The sequence below is a fragment of the Pelophylax lessonae genome (genome assembly GCF_965119305.1).
Source record: "Pelophylax lessonae genome assembly, chromosome: 7".
NCBI classification, from domain to species: Eukaryota; Metazoa; Chordata; class Amphibia; order Anura; family Ranidae; genus Pelophylax; species Pelophylax lessonae.
Genome location: NC_138774.1, coordinates 55,774,639 through 55,797,493, shown reverse-complemented (window position 1 = coordinate 55,797,493; position 22,855 = coordinate 55,774,639). Strand labels below are relative to the sequence as shown.

Here is a 22,855-nt window from a genome sequence, read left to right as displayed (position 1 = left end):
CTCTTGAAGTCCCTGTGATTAAACTCCTAACTGAGTGAAACGCGTTGGAGTGTTTGTACCTCAGGTTGGACTGCTCTGTTTGTTGGGCTGATGAATAAACAGATTTGAAGTAATCGGTTTAGTGAACGATTCTACTTTTCTTTTTGGTGCTGTTGCAGTGCTAGCTTGAAAACGTGAAGTAGCCAGATATAAATTTGACAGCTGAACAGTGGCTGTCAATTTTTCATCTGGCTGCAGTTAGTATTGCTCCTGAATGCCTGGCAGCCACTGTTCTAACACCCTTCTAAAAGCAATTCATCACAGCTAACTTTTCAGAGGGGCGGCAAGAGCTGCGGCAGGTGTGAACCCATACTTACACGCTGTGCGTTCTGCCATAAGAAGCCCATACACTTGGAGATTAGACAATGTGTGTGGCCTATACCCCCCTGGATGTGCAGTCTGGGGGTATGATGTGTGTTGTGCAGTCTGGTATTAGGAATGCCTGTGATTTCTATAGTCTGTAATTAGTGGATTTGGGAGAAGCACTACTGCCATGGAAGCTGCTGGTTACGGATTCCCCTGGGTTACCCATAGCAACAACTTGACAATATAGCATATTCTAAGTGCTTGGCTCAGTCAGAAAACAGTCCAGGGGTTTTGGTTTTTGTAATTTATTTGAGAACTGAGATAGGAGAAGGGATGAGTGGGATACTTCAACTACTGAGTAACTATGCACAATGGCTAGGACTTCTGATTAACACTGGATGCAGCAAGGCCATTGCTTCACCTTGCCACTTTAGTGAAGAAGAATTGAATGAACTGTACTTAACTGTGAATCACTCTTCAGGGTCTTTCTTGGCACCCCCTTTGTCCCTACTCTTCAGGGTTCTATACGGCACCCCCTTTACTCTGACACTCTGTGTGAGCTGACCCCTTGATCCTCTGACTTCACTGGAGTGGTCCCCCTTCCTGGGCAGATTCTTTGGCAAGTCCCCTGGAACTCACGTACACTGTTTTTCCTGGAAGACTCTGCCAGCAGCTCCACTGTCAGCTCTACTGGGTCCTCTGCAACTCAGCTCCACACCTGGCTCACTAGGCCGACTGCCAATGACCACCTTCCTCATACAGCAAGAGGAGAGACAGCCGTCTGCCTCCTCCAGGAAATCTGCTTCCCACTAAAGACGCCCTGTCACATGTCCCCCTGGCTTTTATCAGCAATCCCAGGATGCACTGCAAGAGTGCCCTCCCACTGGGACTCCCACAAAAGCCAATGTGTCACCGGCCGGGTTTCCTCCACTGTCCAACAAGCTCCCTTTTTGGATACAGTGGGGACACTCCCTCAGACCCAGTGAATCACACCTGGAAACATGCAACAGGCAACCTAATAGATCAGACTCCTCTGATAAGCAGAAGGAGCATAAGATGCTTTTATCTAGCACCTACCTAGGAGGGTGCTACATGTGTGACCTTGAGTGTCTAAAATTACTGTGAACGTCTCACCTGTACACTCTGTGCCTTGTGGATTGGTGCTGAAACCTGCAGAGCATGCGCATCTGTAACTGCCCATGGTGTTCTCACATCGTCCATTGGCACAAGGACTCGGCCTTTGCCGACATTCATCCATGTCTGGGTGAAGAAAGGAAAGAATGTGCCATTTCCAGGAACTTACAAACAGTATTCAAGGACTGAAAAAATCTACATTACAGAAGACAGTGATATCTCATTGCTGCAATTTCTTCATTAGCAGATCTGGAAAACTTAAATCTAACAATATTTTGATTGATGTTTTGTTAACAAAACCTTGTTTAAGGCATAAATTCATCATTGCCGTGAATCTGACATGGTAAGACATGATAGTGAAATAATCTGCAGGATTTAGCACAAAATGGGGGAGATTTACTAAAACTGGGGAGTACAAAATCTGGTGCAGCTGTGCATGGTAGCCAATCAGCTTCTAACTTCAGCTTGTTCAATTAACCACTGTACTGCGGCAAAGTGGCTCGATTCCGTCCAGCAACGTAGACTTACGTCGCTGGACTCCTCCCCTTGTGGGCGGTGCTCGCGCGCCGCCAGAGGCTCGCTCCCGCTGTTTTCAGTCACAACGGGAGTCGGGCCAGGGGTGGAGCACCGGCGATCACCACCGCTCTTCCCCGATCGTCGGGGAATCAAGTTTGGAGATCCGGCCACTTGTGTAAACAGAGCGGGCGGATCTCCTAAGTGACAAACAGTGACAGATTGCAGGGTTCAGCATAGCTGAACATGCGATCTGTCCTTGTGTCACACAGTCACCTCCCCCCACACACGTTAGTAAGCACCAGGCATACATTAACCCCTCCCTCTTCAATACAATTAACCCCTTCCCTGCCAGTGTCATTTTTACAGTAACCGTGCATATATATAGCACTGATTACTGCAGTAATGTCACTGGTACCCCCAAAAGTGTCAAAAATGTCAGTCAAGGGTCCGATCTGTCCGCAGCAATGTCGCAGTCCCGCAAAAAAAATCGCAGATCGCCACCATTACTCGTTATAAAAAAAACACCAAAAATGACAGAAATCTTTTCCTTAGTTAGTAAACGCAATAACTTTTGCGCAAACCAATCAAAATACGCTTATTGTGATTTTTTTACCAAACATAGGTAGCAGAAAACAAATTGGCCAAAAATTTTAAAAAATTTTGATTTTTACATTTTTTTTGGGGGGAATTTCATATAAAAAAATGTGAAAAATATTGTTATTTTTTCAAAATGTTCGCTCTTTTTTTGTTTATAGCGCAAAAAGTAAAAATTGCACGGTTCTACTATGTAGGACCGTTGATCACTGTTCCTACACCTCAAGCCACAGCCAATCACAGTTAGAATCACGCCCCTAGGGACACACATAGCCCCTCCCTCTCAAAAAAAAGTGAACCCCTTCACTACCAGTGTAATTTTACAGTAACAGTGCATATTTATAGCACGGATTACTGTAGTAATGTCACTGGTAACCCCAAAAGTGTCAAAAGTGTCAAAAATGTCAGTCAAGGGTCCGATCTGCCAGCCGCAATGTCGCAGTACCGCAGAAAAAAAAATCGCAAATCGCCGCCATTACGCGTTAAAAAAAACAACAAAAGTGACAAAAATCTTTCCCTTTGTTAGTAAACGCAATAACTTTTGCGCAAACCAATCAAAATACGCTTTTTGTGATTTTTTTTTACCAAACATATGTAGCACAATACAAATTGGCCGAAAATGTTAAAAAATTTTGATTTTTACATTTTTTTGGGGGGGAATTTCATATAAAAATTTTTGAAAAATATTGTTATTTTTGCAAAATTGACGCTCTTTTTTTGTTTATAGTGCATGATCAAAAAATCGCACAGGTGATCAAATACCACCAAAAGAAAGCTCTGTTTGTGGGAAAAAAAGGACGTAAATTTCGTTTGGGTACAGCGTTGCAAGACCGCGCAATTGTCCGTTAAAGCCGCACAGTGTCGAATCGAAAAAAGTGACCTGGACGTAAGACAGCAAAATCCTCCGGTGGTAAAGTGGTTAAGCTGTGACAATAAAAACCTAGAAGCTGATTAGTTTCTATGCAGAGCTGCACCAGATTTTGCACTCTCCAGTTATAGTAAATCAACCATTGTATGTACTATATATGTTCAATTTGCTTAAAACAACATTTCTCCTTTCACAATATAAGGCAGTTTAGCTACAAATTGTGCTCAACTATTCTTTCCTCTTTTGAGAAAATCTTGCTCCAAAAGAAAAAAGAAAGTCAGTGTTGGAACAAGATTATCAGGAACCCAAGCCAAAGATACCTAAATGCCCTACACCTCACAACAGAGCAGGTACACAAATTACAGCCACTGTCCACTAGTCCTAGGGTTACCACCTATAGTCCAAAAACAACCAAACTGGGATGATGGTTAAACCAGTGGGGTATACAGTAGTTATGATCACTCAGCATTGTAAAGCAGAGTCAGGGTTCTCCTTGACAGCTGGTTCACTGCATTCTGTTGATCATGAGAATAAGCAGCGCATTGGCAGCTGAGTCAGTCCTATTGGCAGCTGAGTCAGTCCTGTTGACAGCAGAGGTTTGAAGATTACACCAAGACACCAGGAGAGCTGTGCCATTCCAGTGTAATCTACAGGGCTGAGCTACCATTTTGACAGATTCTATATATATGATGCCAGGATTGTGTGGATAGGTACCAACATCCCTGGGTCAATCGATACAAAACACAGTTTCTTCGTCCCCTTTCAGACGGGGCGGAGTCGGTCCAGCGGATCCGCCTGCTCAACTGGGAATTTTTCCACTGATCCCCGCTGAGCAGGCAGATGACAGACACATGGACACAGACACAGCCCGCTGTTCTCTATGGGGCGGTCAGATGGAGATAGACTGCCTGTTCGTTTCCATCCGACTGTTATACGATCCGCAGGACGGATGTGGAATGGATGGATAACCATCCGTCTGTTTTTAGTGGACTGGATCAGATGCCAGCGGGTGTCAGCGGATACATGCTCCATAGAGAACAAGGGGTGGTCCAATCGGGTCCGCCTGAAAAACAGACAGGCAGACCTGATCAGTCCACTGGTGTGAAAGGGGCCTTCTAGTTATGGGACTTTAAGAGCCCATTCAGACTAGCGCGACTTGTCAGCGTGACAAGTCGTGCTCGGTCGCGGTCCATTGAGTAGTACAGGACCCGTTCTAATAGGAGCGACACAAGTCGCTCCGACTTAGAAAAAGGGTCCTGTACTACTTTGGGGCGACCTCGGAGCGACTTGCATAGACTTCCATTATGTGAAGTCCCTGCAAGTCGCTCCGAAGTCGTGGTGCACGGGACTGACAAGTCGCCTCCCCAAGTCGTGCAGAGTCGCGTCGCCCCAGTGTGAACCGACTCTAAAGATGCCAAAATATGCTCCACTGTTTAAATTCAAAATTGTTTTTTTATAAAACTGTTAAAACAAGTGTGATTTGAACTTAGCACCATACATTTTACAGGTATATTACATATTATAGATACATAAAAAAAAATTTCATGTGTTTCACAGTCAATTGCTATGTAATCCCTTCCATTCAACAGTGAGGGTCCCAGATGGAAATTAGGGTCCCCTCGGGGAAAACAATGCAATAATTACTATGTGTTTCATCGGTATATACCCCCACTTCCTCTGGCCAGTCGGGGATTAACCTTTTATTTTAGCTTGAGGTATTCAAAGAAATATGTGTAATCTATATGTATATAGGTACAAATTGTTTAAAATCAATTCTGACTGTATCTTAATGTTTCACTGAACTTGAAGAAGTTGGGGTGAATTACGAACGAAACGCATCGTAATTATTGCATCGTTCCCCCCAAGTGGACCCAAATTTCGATCTGGGAGCCTCACTGTTCAATGGAGGGGAATACATAGTGGTTGACTATGAAACAAATGGAAATAAGTTTAATGTATCTGTAGCGCCAACCCCCCCAAGGACTGAATCTATGGCTATAGTGGGGAACCTTGAACATAAATTAGGTGCCAGTCACTTTTTGCCTTCTCAAAGTTTTCAATGTTGAACTGAAAAGAAGGTAGAGGGAGTGAGAGTTAAGGGTTCCAGATACCACAACAGACCACTTACTGACATGTTTTTGATCCAGAACAAGATCCAACTTCACAGTTTCAGAACATTTAATCCAACCCAGCAACACTGCAAGCACATTTTCAGGTTCCAGTGAGTCCTCCAATGTGAGTCACCAGGCCCTTCTGAGAGACCAGCCTTGTTCCTGGCTCTCTCTACTAAGGGGGTGTCCGCTGGATCTTCTTACCTTGGCACAGCTTCCTCCACTCCAGGCAGGAAAGTCTAAGGGCCACCTCAGCATACGTAGGCCCCAAATAGAGTTCTGGGCCTAATCACAGAGCTCCCACCAGCAGAACCTCCTCAGACCTTAGCCTGAGGCAAGAGAGCCCCACCTGAGAACTATTTATATCCTCCCCAGCATGCACCAGTGGATATGAACCTCCTACTGGGCTGGCTGATGGAAATATAAATATTCATGACTCAGTTGGTTTAAAAAAAGGCCTAGAGCTCAGCCAAAAACTCAATTTACATAGTAGCCCCTGTTTAGGACAAGGGGGCTACATATCTATATCATGTAATATACCCGTAAAATGTATGGTACTAAGTTTAACATTTTAGAACATTTTAGAAAAAGTTTTAAAATCCCATAACTAGAAGCAAACTGTGTTTTATCTACCATTTTGACAGCTAATGGAAACATAGAAAAGTTTGACGGCAGTAGTCCATCGAGTCTGCCCATTTTTATTTCGTTAACTTTTTTTGTCTGAGTATAGATTTATGTATGTCCCAAGCATGTTTGAATCCGTTTACAGTTGACTGTCTCACTACCTCTGCTGGTAGTTTATTCGAAGCAATAACTTTCAGTAAAATAATACTTTCTAAGATAAGTCTTGAATTTTTCTCCAGTTAGTTTGAGGTCATGTCCCTGTGTTCTTGATTTTGGTCTCATATTGAAAAAACTGCCCTCCTGAACCATTTCCACCTCCTTGATGTATTTAAAGGTTTCAATCACGTCTCCCCTTTCCCTTCTTTGCTGCAGACTGTACATATTAAGTTTCTGAAGTCACTCTCAATATTTTTTTTTTTTTTGTGTGTTTATCACCCAAACCATTCACCATTTTTGTTACCCGTCTCTGGACTTGTTCTATTTTATCAATATCTTTCTGAAGTTGAGATCTCTAGAACTGGACACAGTATTCTAATTGAGGTCTCACTAAAGATTTATATAGGGGAATCAGAACCCCCTTCCTCCTGCTGGTGGTGATCCCTCTAGTGATACAAAGATCTATATAGGGGAATCAGAACCTCCTTCTTCCTGCTGGTGATCCCTCTAGTGATAAAAATATCTATATTGGGGAATCAGAACCCCCTTCCTCCTGCTGGTGATCCCTCTAGTGATATAAAGATCTATATAGGGGAATCAGGACCTCCTTCCTCCTGCTGGTGATCCCTCTAGTGATAAAAAGATTTATATAGGGGAATTGGGACCTCCTTCCTCCTGCTGGTGATCCCTCTAGTGATATAAAGATCTATATAGGGGAATCAGAACCTCCTTTCTCCTGCTGGTGATCCCTCTAGTGATATAAAGATCTATATAGGGGAATCAGAACCTCCTTTCTTCTGCTGGTGATCCCTCTAGTGATAAAAAGATCTATATAGGGGAATCGGACCTCCTTCCTCCTGCTGGTGATCCCTCTAGTGATATAAAGATCTATATAGGGGAATCAGAACCTCCTTCCTCCTGCTGATGATCCCTCTAGTGATAAAAAGATCTATATAGGGGAATCAGGACCTCCTTCCTCCTGCTGGTGATCCCTCTAGTGATATAAAGATCTATATAGGGGAATCAGGACCTCCTTCCTCCTGCTGATGATCCCTCTAGTGATATAAAGATCTATATCGGGGAATCAGAACCTCCTTCCTCCTGCTCGTGATCCCTCTAGAGATATAAAGATCTATATAGGGGAATCAGGACCTCCTTCCTCCTGCTGGTGATCCCTCTAGTGATATAAAGATCTATATAGGGGAATCAGAACCTCCTTCCTCCTGCTGATGATCCCTCTAGTGATAAAAAGATCTATATAGGGGAATCAGGACCTCCTTCCTCCTGCTGGTGATCCCTCTAGTGATATAAAGATCTATATAGGGGAATCAGAACCTTGTTCCTCCTGCTGGTGATCCCTCTATTGATATAAAGATCTATATAGGGGAATCAGAACCTCCTTCCTCCTGCTGGTGATCCCTCTAGTGATATAAAGATCTATATTGGGGAATCAGGACCTCCTTCCTCCTGCTGGTGATCCCTTTAGTGATATAAAGATCTATATCGGGGGATCAGAACCTCCTTCCTCCTGCTCGTGATCCCTCTAGAGATATAAAGATCTATATAGGGGAATCAGGACCTCCTTCCTCCTGCTGGTGATCCCTCTAGTGATATAAAGATCTATATAGGGGAATGAGAACCTCCTTCCTCTTGCTGGTGATCCCTCTAGTGATATAAAGATCTATATTGGGGAATCAGGACCTCCTTCCTCCTGCTGGTGATCCCTCTAGTGATATAAAGATCTATATAGGGGAATGAGAACCTCCTTCCTCCTGCTGGTGATCCCTCTAGTGATATAAAGATCTATATAGGGGAATCAGAACCTCCTTCCTCCTGCTGATGATCCCTCTAGTGATAAAAAGATCTATATAGGGGAATCAGGACCTCCTTCCTCCTGCTGGTGATCCCTCTAGTGATATAAAGATCTATATAGGGGAATCAGGACCTCCTTCCTCCTGCTGATGATCCCTCTAGTGATAAAAAGATCTATATAGGGGAATCAGGACCTCCTTCCTCCTGCTGATGATCCCTCTAGTGATAAAAAGATCTATATAGGGGAATCAGGACCTCCTTCCTCTTGCTGGTGATCCCTCTAGTGATGCATCCTATAATTCTTGTTACTTTCGCCACTGCCTAGTCACACTGTTTGCTCATTTTGCAATCATCTGAAATGAGTCCCCCCCAAATCTTTTTCCTCTGTAGTACTGGCTAACACTGTACCCCCAATGTTGTACTCTGTCAGGGGATTATTTTCCCCTAGGTAAATTATTTTACATGTAGAAACATTGAACTGCAGTCTCCACTTCCAGCAATGCCAAATCATGTTCTTTGTTACACCTCCAGGGATATCAACCCTATTAAACACCTTTGTGTCATTAGCAAAAATACATACCTTGCCCAAGAAACCTTTAGTCCCCATTCACACTAGCGCGACTTGGTCGCCTGACAAGTCGCGGTGGGTCGCCTGCCATTGATTAGCACAGGACCCGTTCTAATAGGAGCGACACAAGTCGCTCCGACTTAGAAAAAGGGTCCTGTACTACTTTGGGGCGACCTGGAGGCGACTTGCATTGACTTCAATGATATGAAGTCCGTGCATGTTTTCAAAGGTCGCCCCGGCAAGTCGTGTCGCCCCTGTGTGAATGGGCTCTTAGTGATATCACTTACACATAGAATAAATAGAACAGGACCCAGTACAGAGCCTTGTGGTACACCACTAGTGACAAGTCTCTGTTATGAGTGAACCCCATTCCTTGATTCCTCACAGTGCAGGAGATGGCCAGGGTAATGCTGAGGTAGAACAGGCAAGCCCCCTTCCCCTTTAGCACAGCTCCTAAGCCAGGATCCTCTTTGCCCTGTTCTGATGGAGGCTGCTATTGCTGTCCCCTCCTTTCGAAATTGCTTCTGATCAGGCTGTCTCTGACTTTACCACTGAATTGCAGGTCCATACCTCCCAACTTTTTGAGATGGGAATGAGGGAAACTTATTAGCAAAAGTATGTAGGCATAGGACACACCTCCTTGCCACGCCCCCTTAAAAGGAGAATTACAGAAAAAAAAATGATTGGGTAAATCCACACATGCTTTTTTTTTTTTTTTTATCACTATTATTCCTTTATATTGGCTTTTGAATTTTACAAATGCAGCATTTTAGAAATCGAAAGAAAGCTTTAGCACTGGGAAACACTTTTTGAAAGCTAAAAAGTGCATTTTATATACAATTATATAGATCATAACAGAATGAGGGAGAAATGAGGGGTAAAGAGGGACAGAGGCACTTTGCTCCTAATCAGGGACAGTCCCTTTAAATCAGGGACAGCTGGGAGCTATGCAGATCTGCAAAAAGTATGCAGCAAATGAAGCCAGAACTCCTGATCTGCAAACTTGTTCTAGATCAGCAATTTTGAAAGTACTAATCATTTGGAGCATGACAGCCAGGGACTAGCATTTTCCAAAGGAGACATTAGCAATGGCAGCCTACATATTCCTTTAAACACCGTTGTTTGTTTGAAGAATGCTGATCAGCATTGGTTAACATCTTACTATCCATCTCCTTATGTAATTAATGCTGCAAGCTTCACCATCTGTCTATAATACACACCATTCTGACATATCTGCGTAGTATTGATTTCCCTGTACACATGACCCTAGCTGGGAGCACTGAGAAACACTCAGTAAAAGGCGCCATTATCATTGGGAGCAGACTTCCAGGCTGCACATCCAACGTCATGGATTCATTCTTGTGCGACATGACTGGGGGAGATGCCAAACAGAGTTTGTTTGTTTCTTCATCTGATCAACATTTTACATTTTTATAGCCTCTAACTGGAAACCAGAAACCATGAGAATACATTCCACTGGATTTCTGGACAAAGTATTCTAAATATGAAATAAGCATTTAGCAAACCATTTAATGGACCACTGGGTGTCCAACAGCAATGGGAGGCGAGCATCCCAGCCAAACACATACGGACTCATTTATTAAAAACAGAGAAAATAAGATAAATGCTGTTCCCCATTGCAATGCATCAGGTCTTTCCTTTCATCATTTAACCGTCATTAGAAACATATAGCTATGATTCGATTGGTTGCATTGGCCAACACTTTTACTTTTTTTTCGTGCAGTTTTTTGCCCATTGCTGTCAAGCGATAAAAAAAAAAAAATGCTATCTTAGTTCATGACGTTCAAGACAATACAAATGTGCTAAAACGACACTTTACAGCATTTAAAGTGTCATTAAACCCACATCATTAAAAACTATCAATAAATGGTGTATTACACGCTGTTCATACTCACTCAGTCACTATGGGATTTTTTTTTCTGTATTTTGCAAATAAAACCTGGTTGATCCTGCTGTCCTCTGTCTTCCCCTCCTTTCCATGTCTCCACTGCAGTTGGGGATTTTTGCAGAGCAATGGAGGCAGCTAGTGCACACTCAGTTTTCAGTGTATTTATACTTTGAACATTTCCTCTCTGATCACATCTAAGCAGCCCATGTGAATATAGAGTCACACATGTGGGTGTATAAACAGTGGTAAATGACATCCTTCTCCCTCCTCCATACACACTAACCAGCTAAACACAATGGGGGCAGGATATTACATCTTGATTGGTGGAGGCTTCACCTCCCTGTTATTCTAAGACACAGGCTGGAGGGACGTAACACAATCTGTAACTTGCAGAAATCTGCCCACACCATGTTATTTCCAAAAATGAATAAAGATTTGGTTTCAAATACAGTATATATTTGTATGACGATTTGAGACAGTTTATTGACATTCATTATTTATTTTTGCTCTGTATTCCAAAGCCTGCTTTTTTTTTTTTAACATGTGACCAGTAACAGAGGACTAGAAGCTCCTCCCTGCTTATGTTTCCCTGCAGACAGGCTGGGAAATAACTGGGTCATGTGACTGCCATGTGACTGCTGAATATCGATTAGGAAAGAAGGTACGTAAATTTTAATTTTTTTTTTTAATAATTAGAGTACCATCATCTACATACACTTTTAACCTAAAGTGCTACTAAATGCACCGATAATGTAAATTAAACAGTGTGCATTTAGTAGCACTTTAGGTTAAAAATAAAATCTGTAAAACTGAATTACAACCCAGGTACACATTTGCTATTTTTATCTATATATTCTATCCTAAGCCATAAAAGTGGCTGGCAAAACAAATCTGTTGCAGATGTGTTGGAGATAAGTTGTGATCAATAAATGTATCTGCAGCCTTGTTTAACTTGTCTACCCATCAACATATTGGGCAGATTCACATTGGAGGGAGACCTGCTGGTCTGGGATCAAAATACATATGTACATACAGGGTGTTCTAAAAGTCTGGATTCATAGGCATTGAATTATTAGAAGTAATCATTTCTGTCCTAGACTAGTGCAGCTGATCCGGGAACTGCATGAAGATGATACAGACAGAGGGTATTTAAAGTAGTTCTAAAGTCAGAAGGTTTTTTTATCCTAATGCATTCTATGCATTAAGACAAAAAAACCTTCTGTATGCAGCAGCCCCCCTCAGCCCCCCTAATACTTACCTGAGCCCCATATCAATCCAGCGACATTGCACGAGAATCTCGTCTGAGTGGGGACTTTGCCTCCTCATTGGCTGAGACAACAGTGGGTGCCATTGGCTCCCGCTGCTGTCAAAGTCAGTGAGCCAATGAGGAGAGAGATGGGGCAGGCCGAGCCGCGGCTCCTTGTCTGAATGGATGCACAGGGCAGTGGCTCAGCTCGGTTGCCCGCATAGCAAGCTGTTTGCTGTGGGGCACTCGGTAGGAGGGAGGAGCCAGGAGCGCCGGTGAGTAACTTGAGAAGTGGAGAATCTGGGCTGCTTATTTTTCTTTAACTGCTTCATATCAGGGCACTTTCACCCACTTTTTTTCTCCTTCACTGATGTGCGCTGATGAGGCGACACTGATGGCCACTAATAGGCTGCATGGATGGGCACTGAAGGGCACAGATTAGGTGGCACTAATGAGGAGGCACTAATATCCTGCACTGATGGGCACTGAAATGCGGCATTTATGAGCACTGATAGGCAGCATGAATGGGCCCTGATTGCCACTTATAAGTGCCACTGATGGCCACTGATAGGTGGCACTTATGGGTGGCACTGATGGGCAGTACTCACGAGCAGGCACTGATGGCAACTGAAAGGCAGCACTGACTGGAATCATCGAATGTGCACTGATTGGTGTCACTGATTGGTGTCACTGATGAGCACTGCTAAGGCTGCACTGATAATCGGGGCACTGATGATCAGTGCCCTGATTATCTGTACAGGACTTGATGCCGCTGATCGTCTCTCCTCTCCTCACACTCTGTCAGTGTGAGGCGAGGAGAGCCGATAAATGGCAATTCCATGTTTACATGTGATCGGCTGTGATTGAACACAGACCATATATATTTAAAGTAAGATTTATTTACAATAAACTAAAGTCCATCCAAACACCAGCATACACCAAACAAATTAATGAAGTGAACCAAAAACCCAGTGATAGAATACCTAACAAACAGAAAGCCTAACTAGCAACTAACTATGTGCAATATATAAAAAATGGGGTAAAAGAAAAGTAAGGGAAAGCTGGAGATGCAGAGAGCAGATGGGAGGGGGAAACCAAAACTGGGATGAGGAACAAGGGGTGGCAGGTACAAGGCAGCAGGGAACAGGGCAGGAGCAGGATCAATGGCAAACAGTATCTGGCGGCAGCAAAACACTGGAACGAAAGGCACTAGCAGGGGATGACCTAAATACCCTCCCAGCAGCCAGCATCAGGTGGAAACTAAATACTGGGACTTGCTGGCTACTGGGAGACACTTGCTGGTGGACACTGCAACTACAACCTTACACTCTGGGAAGCACAGTGCCACCAGCAGGTGATCCAGGTGTTTACAGAGGAAATCATCCCTGCATGTAATAACATCAGTTCTGCTACATTAAAGTGGTTGTAAACCCTATAAAAAAAAAAAAATAAAAAAAAAAACCCTGCAAGACAAAGGCATAATGAGCTAGTATGCATCGCATACTAGCCCATTATGTTTAACTTACCTTAAAACGAAGCCCCGACACGGACCCCCGGACATCGATGCGGGCGCTGCCATGATCCCTCGTCGTCTCTTCCGGGTTCGGCGGCTCCGGCGCGCTGATTGGCCGGAAGAGACGGCTCCAGCGCGCTGATTGGCCGGAGCCGCGATGACGTCACTCCCGCGCATGCGCGCGGGAGTGATTTTTCCGGCAAGCTCCCGGCAACTTAATTGAAGGTCCCCCCGGACCTTCAGAGCGCATGCACCGCTCGCGTGAGCGGCTGCATGCACTGTAAATATCTCCTAAACCGTGCCGATTTAGGAGATATTATTTGTACCTACAGGTAAGCCTTATTATAGGCTTACCTGTAGGTAAAAGTGTCAAAAAGCGGGATATAACCGCTTTAAATATAGTTTTTTACTTCAGTGTACATACAAGTGTCGCCAGGGCCGTCAATTTGAGTATTTACTGTAACTTAACTTCAAAATACATTTTTGCTCATAGATTCTGACTTTTAGAACACCCTGTATGTTTTAGCATTGACACATTGATACACGTGGCTTTATGTTTGTGGGTGCATTAAAAAAGGTAAGCAAAATGGGCTCAGGACAGTGGGGTGCACTGATGTGCTACAGCAATTCTTGCATTAAAAAAAATGGAATCCCTTAGCAATTGGATTTTCTGCATTTCAAGGTTTAAATTTCAGTTTATACTTTAGTGTACCTTTATGAGTTTTAGCTTTGTGATGAAAAGGCATTGGCCTTATAGCAAACATGTTGATGTTATTAATTGTATAGGTATGGGGTGGCTTGGTTATTATAAGGCTGGATCAATGTAGGTATGCCCCCATCTGTGCAGATATGAGAAAGCATAAATTCTTACCGATACAGTGGGTACCCTGTGTGCTCAACCAATACCCGTTGTTACATACACAGGTGTAGCTAGTCGGACGTGGTTCACAGCGCCCAGGACCGCAGATCTGTGGGTTCAGCTCACACAACTTCGACTCTGAAAATCAAAAACCGGGCTCCCATAAACTGTGCTTTTTGGTTCTTAATAAAGAATTTACTAAATACTAAGGGTGTGGTACAGTGGTTTTTCAAATATACCATACGTGTCATAGTTTTAGAGGAATTTATAAGTTCACCTCTGCTAACTGCAGATTCCATTCTTAAGGAACTAAGCAATATTTGCTTTACAGCAGAGTTGATGTGTTTGTTGTTCTCTTTCAAAGTTACCAAGAAAATTAAGACTACCTGTCAGGTTTTCTTGCTGTTTGTATCACCATTAGGGATAATATTATTATTATTATACAGGATTTATATTGCGCCAACAGTTTGCGCAGCGCCTAATATTCACCTGTCCTACCTGTCCTGTTTACTGTTATCACGGCAAATGAAAATAAAGGAAAATACCAATTTTGGGTTGTCCCCAGAAAAGTAATAGAAGAGAAATCTTCCAATGGGGACAATAATTCTGTTCACAACAGGGGATTTCCCTTCACTTCCTGTTTTGGCTACAGGACAGTGAGTGAAGGGAAATCTCTCCAATGGGACAAAGATGATAAAAAAAGACCTAATTTAATAACCTCACTTACGCTATCCAAAAAAAAAAATAATAATAAATTCTGCCTTTAGTTCTACATTTTTTCTTTTTTTTTTTATCTCCAATAAAGTTTTATCAAAGAAAAACAAACATCACAGAACATTACACATTGAAGAGTATGTACAGCAAAAATACATAAAAAGTGTTAGTTCTACTTTAAATGTAAGGCAAAAGGTGAGATTTAGGTCTCTGTGAAAAATAAAAATCTGTAAGGCTATATTCACCCCTAAACATGTGCTCTGACATGCAATTTAGATCCTTTTTTAAAAAAAAAATTGGAAATGACTTGAATGGTAATATGCAGGTCAAATGCACTCGAAAAAGGATATTTTCCAGCTCAGCTTGTTTCTTTTTCCCCATATCTTTTTTCTGCCATCAAAAATACATGACCTGTCTAATGTGAGTAAGGGCTCTTTCACACGGGCGATCCGATCAGATCCGCCTGTCAGTTTTTTAGGCGGATCTGATCAGACACCTCCGCTGACACCCGCTGCCATCCGTATCCGATCCTGTCCGTGAAATCTGGACGGATGGAAACCCTATTTTTCCATCCGTTCAGGGATCGGACCGGATGAGAGCGGACAGGCGGTCCGCTCTCATCCGATCCCCCATAGAGAGCAGCGGGAGCTGTGACACCTCCCTCTCCGCACTGCAAGCGGAGACGGAGCTGTCATCCGCCGGCTCAGCGGGGATCGCGGATCGATCCCCGCTGAGCAGCACGGATCCGCCTACGGAGGCGGACCGTGTGAAAGAGCCCTAAAGCTTCAGAAACTTTCAAAAATACTGCTGGTTTACATTCTTCCAACAGGCTCTCAGAGTTCTAGTGACCTATTGTCCCATTATAGGGCTGACGGCTAGACATGTGCAGAACTTAAAAATGTGTTTCTTTCGGATAGATAATGTTTATTTTCATTCCATTTTAATTTTCTAACAAATTCCAAATTTTCCTAATGATTCTAATTCAGATGGGTCGAAAAATAATAGACCGATTCGAATTCTGTTGGAACAATAGCTGGTTGTTAAGGAGCGGGCCAGGAAGCCGGTCACCACGTCCTTAACAACTGATGACACATCAGCTGTCAGCGGGCTTCCCCACTGAGAGCTGAAATGTAAACAAAAGAATGTCGGCAATAGAGATTTCAGGAAAAAATAAAACAGCGTGGGCCCCCCAATCCATGCCAGGCCCTGCGGTTCTGGTATAGACTTTAAGGGGAACCCCAGGAGAAAAAAAAAAGCAGCGTAGCCCCCCAAAATCCATACCATATCCTTATCTGAGCATGCAGCCCAGCAGGCCAGGAAAGGGGGAAGGGGGACAAGCAAGTGTCTCCCCCCTCTTGAACCATACCAGGCCACATGACCTCAACTTGGGGTGGGGGGGGAGGCTCTGCCATGCCATTTGTTTTTCTTGTGGGGTTCCCCTTAAAATCCAAACCTGACCCAAAGGGCCTGATATGGATTGGGGGGACCCCACACTGTTTTTTTTCTGAATTTTCTTATGCCGGCATTCTTTTGTTTACATTTCAGCTCTCAGCGGGGAATCCCGCTGACAGCTGATGAGTCATCGGTTGTTAAGGACAGCTCGCTTCCTAACAACCAGCTATTCTTCACACAGAATTCCAATTGGTTCATCATTTTTCCACTGATCCGAATTGGAATCATTCCAAAAATTTGGAATTTCGTTAGAAAACTAATGATGAAACAAAATTAAACGGATTTGAACTAAATTAGTTACTATTTCATTCAGAGATTCAGATACATCTGATTCTCCGAATAACCAAAAATTTGTCCAAATTTACATTTAGACCAAAACGAATTGCACATGTCTACTGACGGAGCCTTCACACTTACCTTGAGGAGGTGCATCCACCTCAGTGTCCACACGTTCTGGGGGAGGAGAAAGTCTTTCAATTGTAGCTGAAGGTCTGTTTATCTGTATTTGTGTCCTGTCTGGTCGATAAATCTGTATTCTGTCAGGTATCCTTTGGTCTGGGACTTGCGCTCTGGTCTGTTCTCTGTCGGGCCTCCTGTCCTCCACAATGAAACGACCTACAAATGCAGACATTGCGAGGTGACTTGATTACATCCTGTGTTTTGGGGAAACCTAAAACTTACAATACTGGTACAGACGATGTGCTCAGAGGGGAGGAAGAGGGGTATGAGGAACTTGTTATTTACAATTAAGTAGCGGAGCCATAGCCTTGGAGACTAGTCTGCCATCATCGCCGTTTGTGGACAACTCTGGGACATGCCAGGTGTATTTCTTTATATAAATACCACACAAAAATGGCTATTGGAGCTGATATTTAAAGCAGAGTTCTACCCAGTGAAGGTTTTTTTTTATAAAAATACCCGCGGGACAGTCAGGGCTAGTGCATTCCACAATGGCTAGCCTCTGAACTGTCCCGGGTTGCACTTACCTTTTAGAAGAAATACTTACCTTGAAAATGTATTCTCCAGCGCTGCCATCTCAGCTGTGGGCAGCTTGAAACCAGCGCGATCCTCTTCTGTGTCCTCTTCCGTCTTCTTCGGTCCCACGATGCACTGCACCGGCCCCGCCGTCACTTCCGGTGCCGCAGCGTCATCCCTGCACAGCTTCTAGGCATGCCCAGAAGCTGTTTTGCATGGTATGACGGCGCCTGCACCGGAGCTAAAGTCGGGGCCGGTGCAGGCGCATTGATTCCTGGGAGCGATGACGTTCAGCTCCCAGGAATCATTGCATGCCAGGAAGTGACGACTCGCCGCGGCCGCCGAGGGGAGGAAGAGGAAGTTAGGTAAGTATATTTTCTTCTAAACGAGGTAAGTAAAAAAAAAAAAAATTGCGATTATCCATTTGTTTTTCAGGTGACCCGGAGCGAGAAGATGGAGGTAAGTATAATTTTAGGGTGGAACTCCACTTTAACATTCACCCAGAAATGAACCAACTTGTTTGAAGACCAGGTAGTGAACTGCAAGTTTTGGATATTTTTCTCATGTAAGCACACAGATTTGTCCAGTGTGCAGAAACTCAGGCAGTTCATAATAACAATTGCTTCCTAAACTGTGTAACTCCCCATGGATCATTAATATTTAGGAAAATCCAAAAGTGCTGAATTTGTGATTTTCCTGATTACTGGTATTTGTTACAGCATTTTTTTTCTGTTCAATTACTTTTTTTTAAGAAGGAATAACAACTGGTATGTCCACGCAGAGGCTAACATCTGAGAAAATGCATGAAAATTTACAAGGAAATAGGTAGACATATGTAACAGTCATACCTCGGTCTCCCAGATCGATTTCCTGCAGAATCCTACACAAGACAATGGCAACCAACAGGCAGTTCAATTTCTCATAAAAGCCAATAGGTTCAGGAAGTAATAAGGGTACAAGAAATAGGGGATGAAAAGAAAACACAGAGTGAGGGTATGAAAGCTAAGGGATACAATTGTCATAGTATTTTTTAATTTTTGGATAGTGAAGAAATTTACCGTATGGCAGGACTTTGAGAACGTCCCCGGATGTGACGAAACGCGTCAGAACGTGGACCGCACAACGTGACTCACCATTGGAACGCAAGCCGGATTTACCTCCGCTCGCCACTCTGCATGGTCATACTGAATGTCACGGACATCAGCATAATAGATCCTTGCTGAATCATTGTTAAACCTTGCTATTTCGGGAATAAACCTTGAATTTACAATATCACACTATCTGGAGTTTTATCTTCTTTCCATTTATAACAACCTGAGCTGCTTTATGGAACGGTGAGGAGGAAAAAACCGCCAGCGGCATAGGAGGATCTTAAAGGGAACTTGCCATTAAGCGTGATTGGTCTCAATATTATAAGATATATGAGACCCACTACATTTGGTAAGTTACCCATCTTATAAATTACTGCACGGGAAGAAGGCTTCAAGCACCTGCACTTTACCAGTCACCATTTGCATTTTTGAAAGAGCACTTGCACATCTCCTAAGAAAAGGAATTTTCACGGATATTTTACTCATCAATTTTTCATATATTTATATTTTGATAATCTATTATATTTTTATACACAAGATGAATTTTATATATTTTTTTATTTTTATTAATTAATTTACACATGGATTTGTTGATATTGGACGATTGATTGGCACAAGTAGTTTGCACACTTAGGGCTCTTTCACACGGGCGATCTGATCAGATCCGCCTGTCAGTTTTTTAGGCGGATCTGATCGGATCCTCCATGCAGCTCTATGGGGCAGCGGATGTCAGCGGAGACACCTCCGCTGACACCCGCTGCCATCCGCATCCGATCCTGTCCGTGAAATCTGGACGGATGGAAACCCTATTTTTCCATCCGTTCAGTAATCGGAGCGGATCGGATCTGATGAGAGCGGACAGGCAGTCCGCTCTCATCCGATCCCCCATAGAGGGCAGCGGGGGCTGAGACACCTCCCTCTCCGCTCTGCAAGCGGAGACGGAGCTGTCATCCGCCGGCTCAGCGGGGATCACGGATCGATCCCCGCTGAGTAACACGGATCCGCCTACGGAGGCGGACCGTGTGAAAGACCCCTTAAATTAACAAAGTACCTGCGCTGCTTATAAACGGAACTGTATAGCTAATAATCAAAATAAATAATTGTGCTAAATTTATACTCATCAGTGATATACTAAAAGTGCTCGTGCATAGATTGTGTCTAATATAACCATTGTGCAATCATTATAAATCAATACAATTGTGCCAAATATAAATATAAACATAGATTAGTGAATAAATATATTCCAAAGTTGATTCTTGTATAAAAAAATAGTTCATGTGATCTTCATTCAATATTAATAAAGTGAAAGTCTCTGTGCTCATAAAAGTGCTACGGACATTCGTTTGGCGGCCCGTGGGATTGTATAAGGCGGACATATTTCTGCAATATTGTAAGTGTATCTTTTATTTGCGTGGAGAATAACGTTTTTGGAAATACTGCACAATGATAGCACTTTTCTTTTCATGAAACCTATGAGCAATATCTGGATGTAGCGAGCGGCAGAGGATTGCTACAACTTCCTGGCTGGCGGCCCATAGAGGTGGTCATCACCTAGGATTACTTATAAGGCGATTTATTTCTCAGCTTCTGGTGAGTGGGGAACTGAGAGGGGAGCTCCTACTCACTAGGACTGAGCCCCGGCACTTTATATGAGCACGTAGCACTTTTATGAGCACAGAGACTTTCACTTTATTAATATTGAATGAAGATCACATGAACTATTTTTTTATACAAGAATCAACTTTGGAATATATTTATTCACTAATCTATGTTTATATTTATATTTGGCACAAATGTATTGATTTATAATGATTGCACAATGGTTATATTAGACACAATCTATGCACGAGCACTTTTAGTATATCACTGATGAGTATAAATTTAGCACAATTATTTATTTTGATTATTAGCTATACAGTTCCGTTTATTAGCAGCGCAGGTACTTTGTTAATTTATTGTTAGAAAGGTACCCCCTTTTTCTTACCAGCAGCAGCTTATTTATTATATATTTATTGATTTTTATACACGTACTTACCGGAACAGGTGATCCTAAGCGCTAGCCCTCTGTACTTTACTAGTTTGCACACTTGCACTTTTATTTGTGAATTTACAAATTTATGTATTACTATTACACAGGTTTAGGTTTTAGGTTTTATATTTTAGCAAGCGCTGTAGATAGCCCTATTTTTAGGACTATTTTTTCATTCTTACCATTTTATACTACTGCTGCTGCTATATCTTATAATTTTACAAATTTTTCCACAAATTTATAGGTAATTTATATATTTATATCCAATAAAATTAACTCCTAGGCGCGGGGAGTACACCTTTTTTTCGGAAAAGGGTACTTGTTTTCACAGGACTAGACAAAGCCCAAAGGAAAGGTCTGCAATGCACATAATACATTACAGCTGGAGCCTAACTCCTCCTTTGATCCCTCTCTATAGCTGTCTATGAAATTACAATTGTCTAAATCTTTATAACTGACCACGGACAGCTAGACTGGGATTTCCTGCTCCTAAATTCCACAATTAAAATGGTCATAAACTGATAGATTTTTTCGTGCAGCATGGATGGATGAATCTCCCACATGTGGCTTTTGTGTGCAAATAGCTAGCATTAGTGGCTCTCAGAATATATAAACCATGACTGCATCTGATTGGATGCAGGTGCTTTTTGGCTAAAAAATTTTCCTTCAACTGTCCATTCGAAAGATGTTGGTAGGAAGTGGCGACAGGGTCACCTATGAATTGAATTTCAGCCAGTTCTTTAGGAACCCGACAAAATTTGCTCAGTGTACACTTCTTTTACCAATAGTATTGGGACGCCTGCCTTTACACGCACATGAACTTTAATGGCATCCCAGTCTTAGTCCATAGGGTTCAATATTGAGTTGGCCCAACCTTTGCAGCTGTAACAGCTTCATATCTTATGGGAAGGCTGTCCACAAGGTTTAGGAGTGTGTCTATGGGAATGTTTGACCATTCTTCCAGAAGCGCATTTGTGAGTTCAGGCACTGATATTGGCGAGAAGTCCTGGCTCGCAGTCTCCGCTCGAATGAATCCCAAAGGTGTTCTATCGGGTTGAGGTCAGGTTTCTGTGCAGGGCAGTCAAGTTCCTCCACCCCAAACTTTCTCATCTATGTCTTTATGGACCTTGCGTTGTGCACTGGTCCACATTATTTGGCGGAGGGGGGATTATGGTGTGGGGTTGTTTTTCAGGGGTTGGGGTTGGGCTTGGCCTCTTAGTTCCAGTGAAAGGAACTCTTAAGGCGTCAGCATACCAAGACATTACCTTAGATTGTAAGCTCCTTGAGGGCAAGGACTGATGTGAATGTACAATGTATATGTAAAGAGCTGCGTAAATTGACTATATAAGTACCTGAAATAATAATAATAATAATTTTGGCCAATTTCATGCTCCCAACTTTGTGGGAACAGTTTGGGGATGACCCCTTTCTGTTCCAACATGACTGCACACCAGTGTACAAACAAGGTTCATAAAGACATGGATGAGCGAGTTTGGAGTGGAGGAACTTGACTGGTCTGCACAGAGTCCTGACCTCAACCCGACAGAACAACTTTGGGATGAATTAGAGCGCAGACTGCGAGCCAGGCCTTCTTGTCCAACATCAGTGCCTGACCTCACTAATGCGCTTCTGGAAGAATGGTCAAACATTCCCATAGACACACTCCTAAACCTTGTGGACAGTCTTTCCAGAAGAGTTGAAGCTGTTATAGCTGCAAAGGGTGGGACAGCAATATTGAACCCTACGGACTAAGACTGGGATGCCATTAATGTTCATGTGCGTGTAAAGGCAGGTGTCCCAATACTTTGGTAAATATAGTGTATGTCTATTCATAGAATATAGGGTTCCTTCTGGAATTCTTGTGTTAAAGATAGTAATGTACTGTCCATGGCACCATTTCTGGGGGTTTTCTATTTCAATGTAAAATGTTTTACTTTTCTCCAATTTTTAAGAACCAGCATTACACATTTAAAGTAGAATTATTATTAACTTTACAAGTTTGCATAAATAAATTCCTAACATGGCGCTTCATACAGCGACATAATCATTTTTTTTTCTTAAATTCCCACTTTTTGTTATTAAAAAAAAAAAAAAAAAAAACAATTCCTGAGCTCCAGCTCCTTTGCCTGGGCTAAGATGATGTAAGCAGTTTGCTGCAGGCAGGAAGAAGCATTTCCTTAGTCTCCTCTTCCCAACTGATCAGGCTGTGACATTGTAGCCTTGTAGCAAGTTGTGCCGACTGCAGCAGGGGATGATCTGTTTCACATATTTGTGAACACAGCAAAGAACTACACAGGTCCCAGGATTTAGACCAGTGGTCTCCAAACTGTGGCCCAGGG

The 22,855-nt window shown here is 42.9% G+C and overlaps 1 protein-coding gene across 2 annotated transcripts in view; it reads right to left on the bottom strand.

Annotated features, from left to right (window-relative positions):
* Positions 1–22,855, bottom strand: part of LTBP4 (latent transforming growth factor beta binding protein 4) — a 355,162-nt gene that overhangs the window by 58,705 nt on the left and 273,602 nt on the right. For both annotated transcript variants that reach the window (XM_082262863.1, XM_082262864.1), the window contains exons 13-15: positions 16,839–17,036; positions 14,268–14,393; positions 1,480–1,605 (exon numbers count right to left, since the gene is read on the bottom strand). In XM_082262863.1, coding sequence (XP_082118989.1) covers positions 1,480–1,605; positions 14,268–14,393; positions 16,839–17,036 — 450 coding nt within the window. The remainder of the gene's footprint in view (positions 1–1,479; positions 1,606–14,267; positions 14,394–16,838; positions 17,037–22,855) is intronic.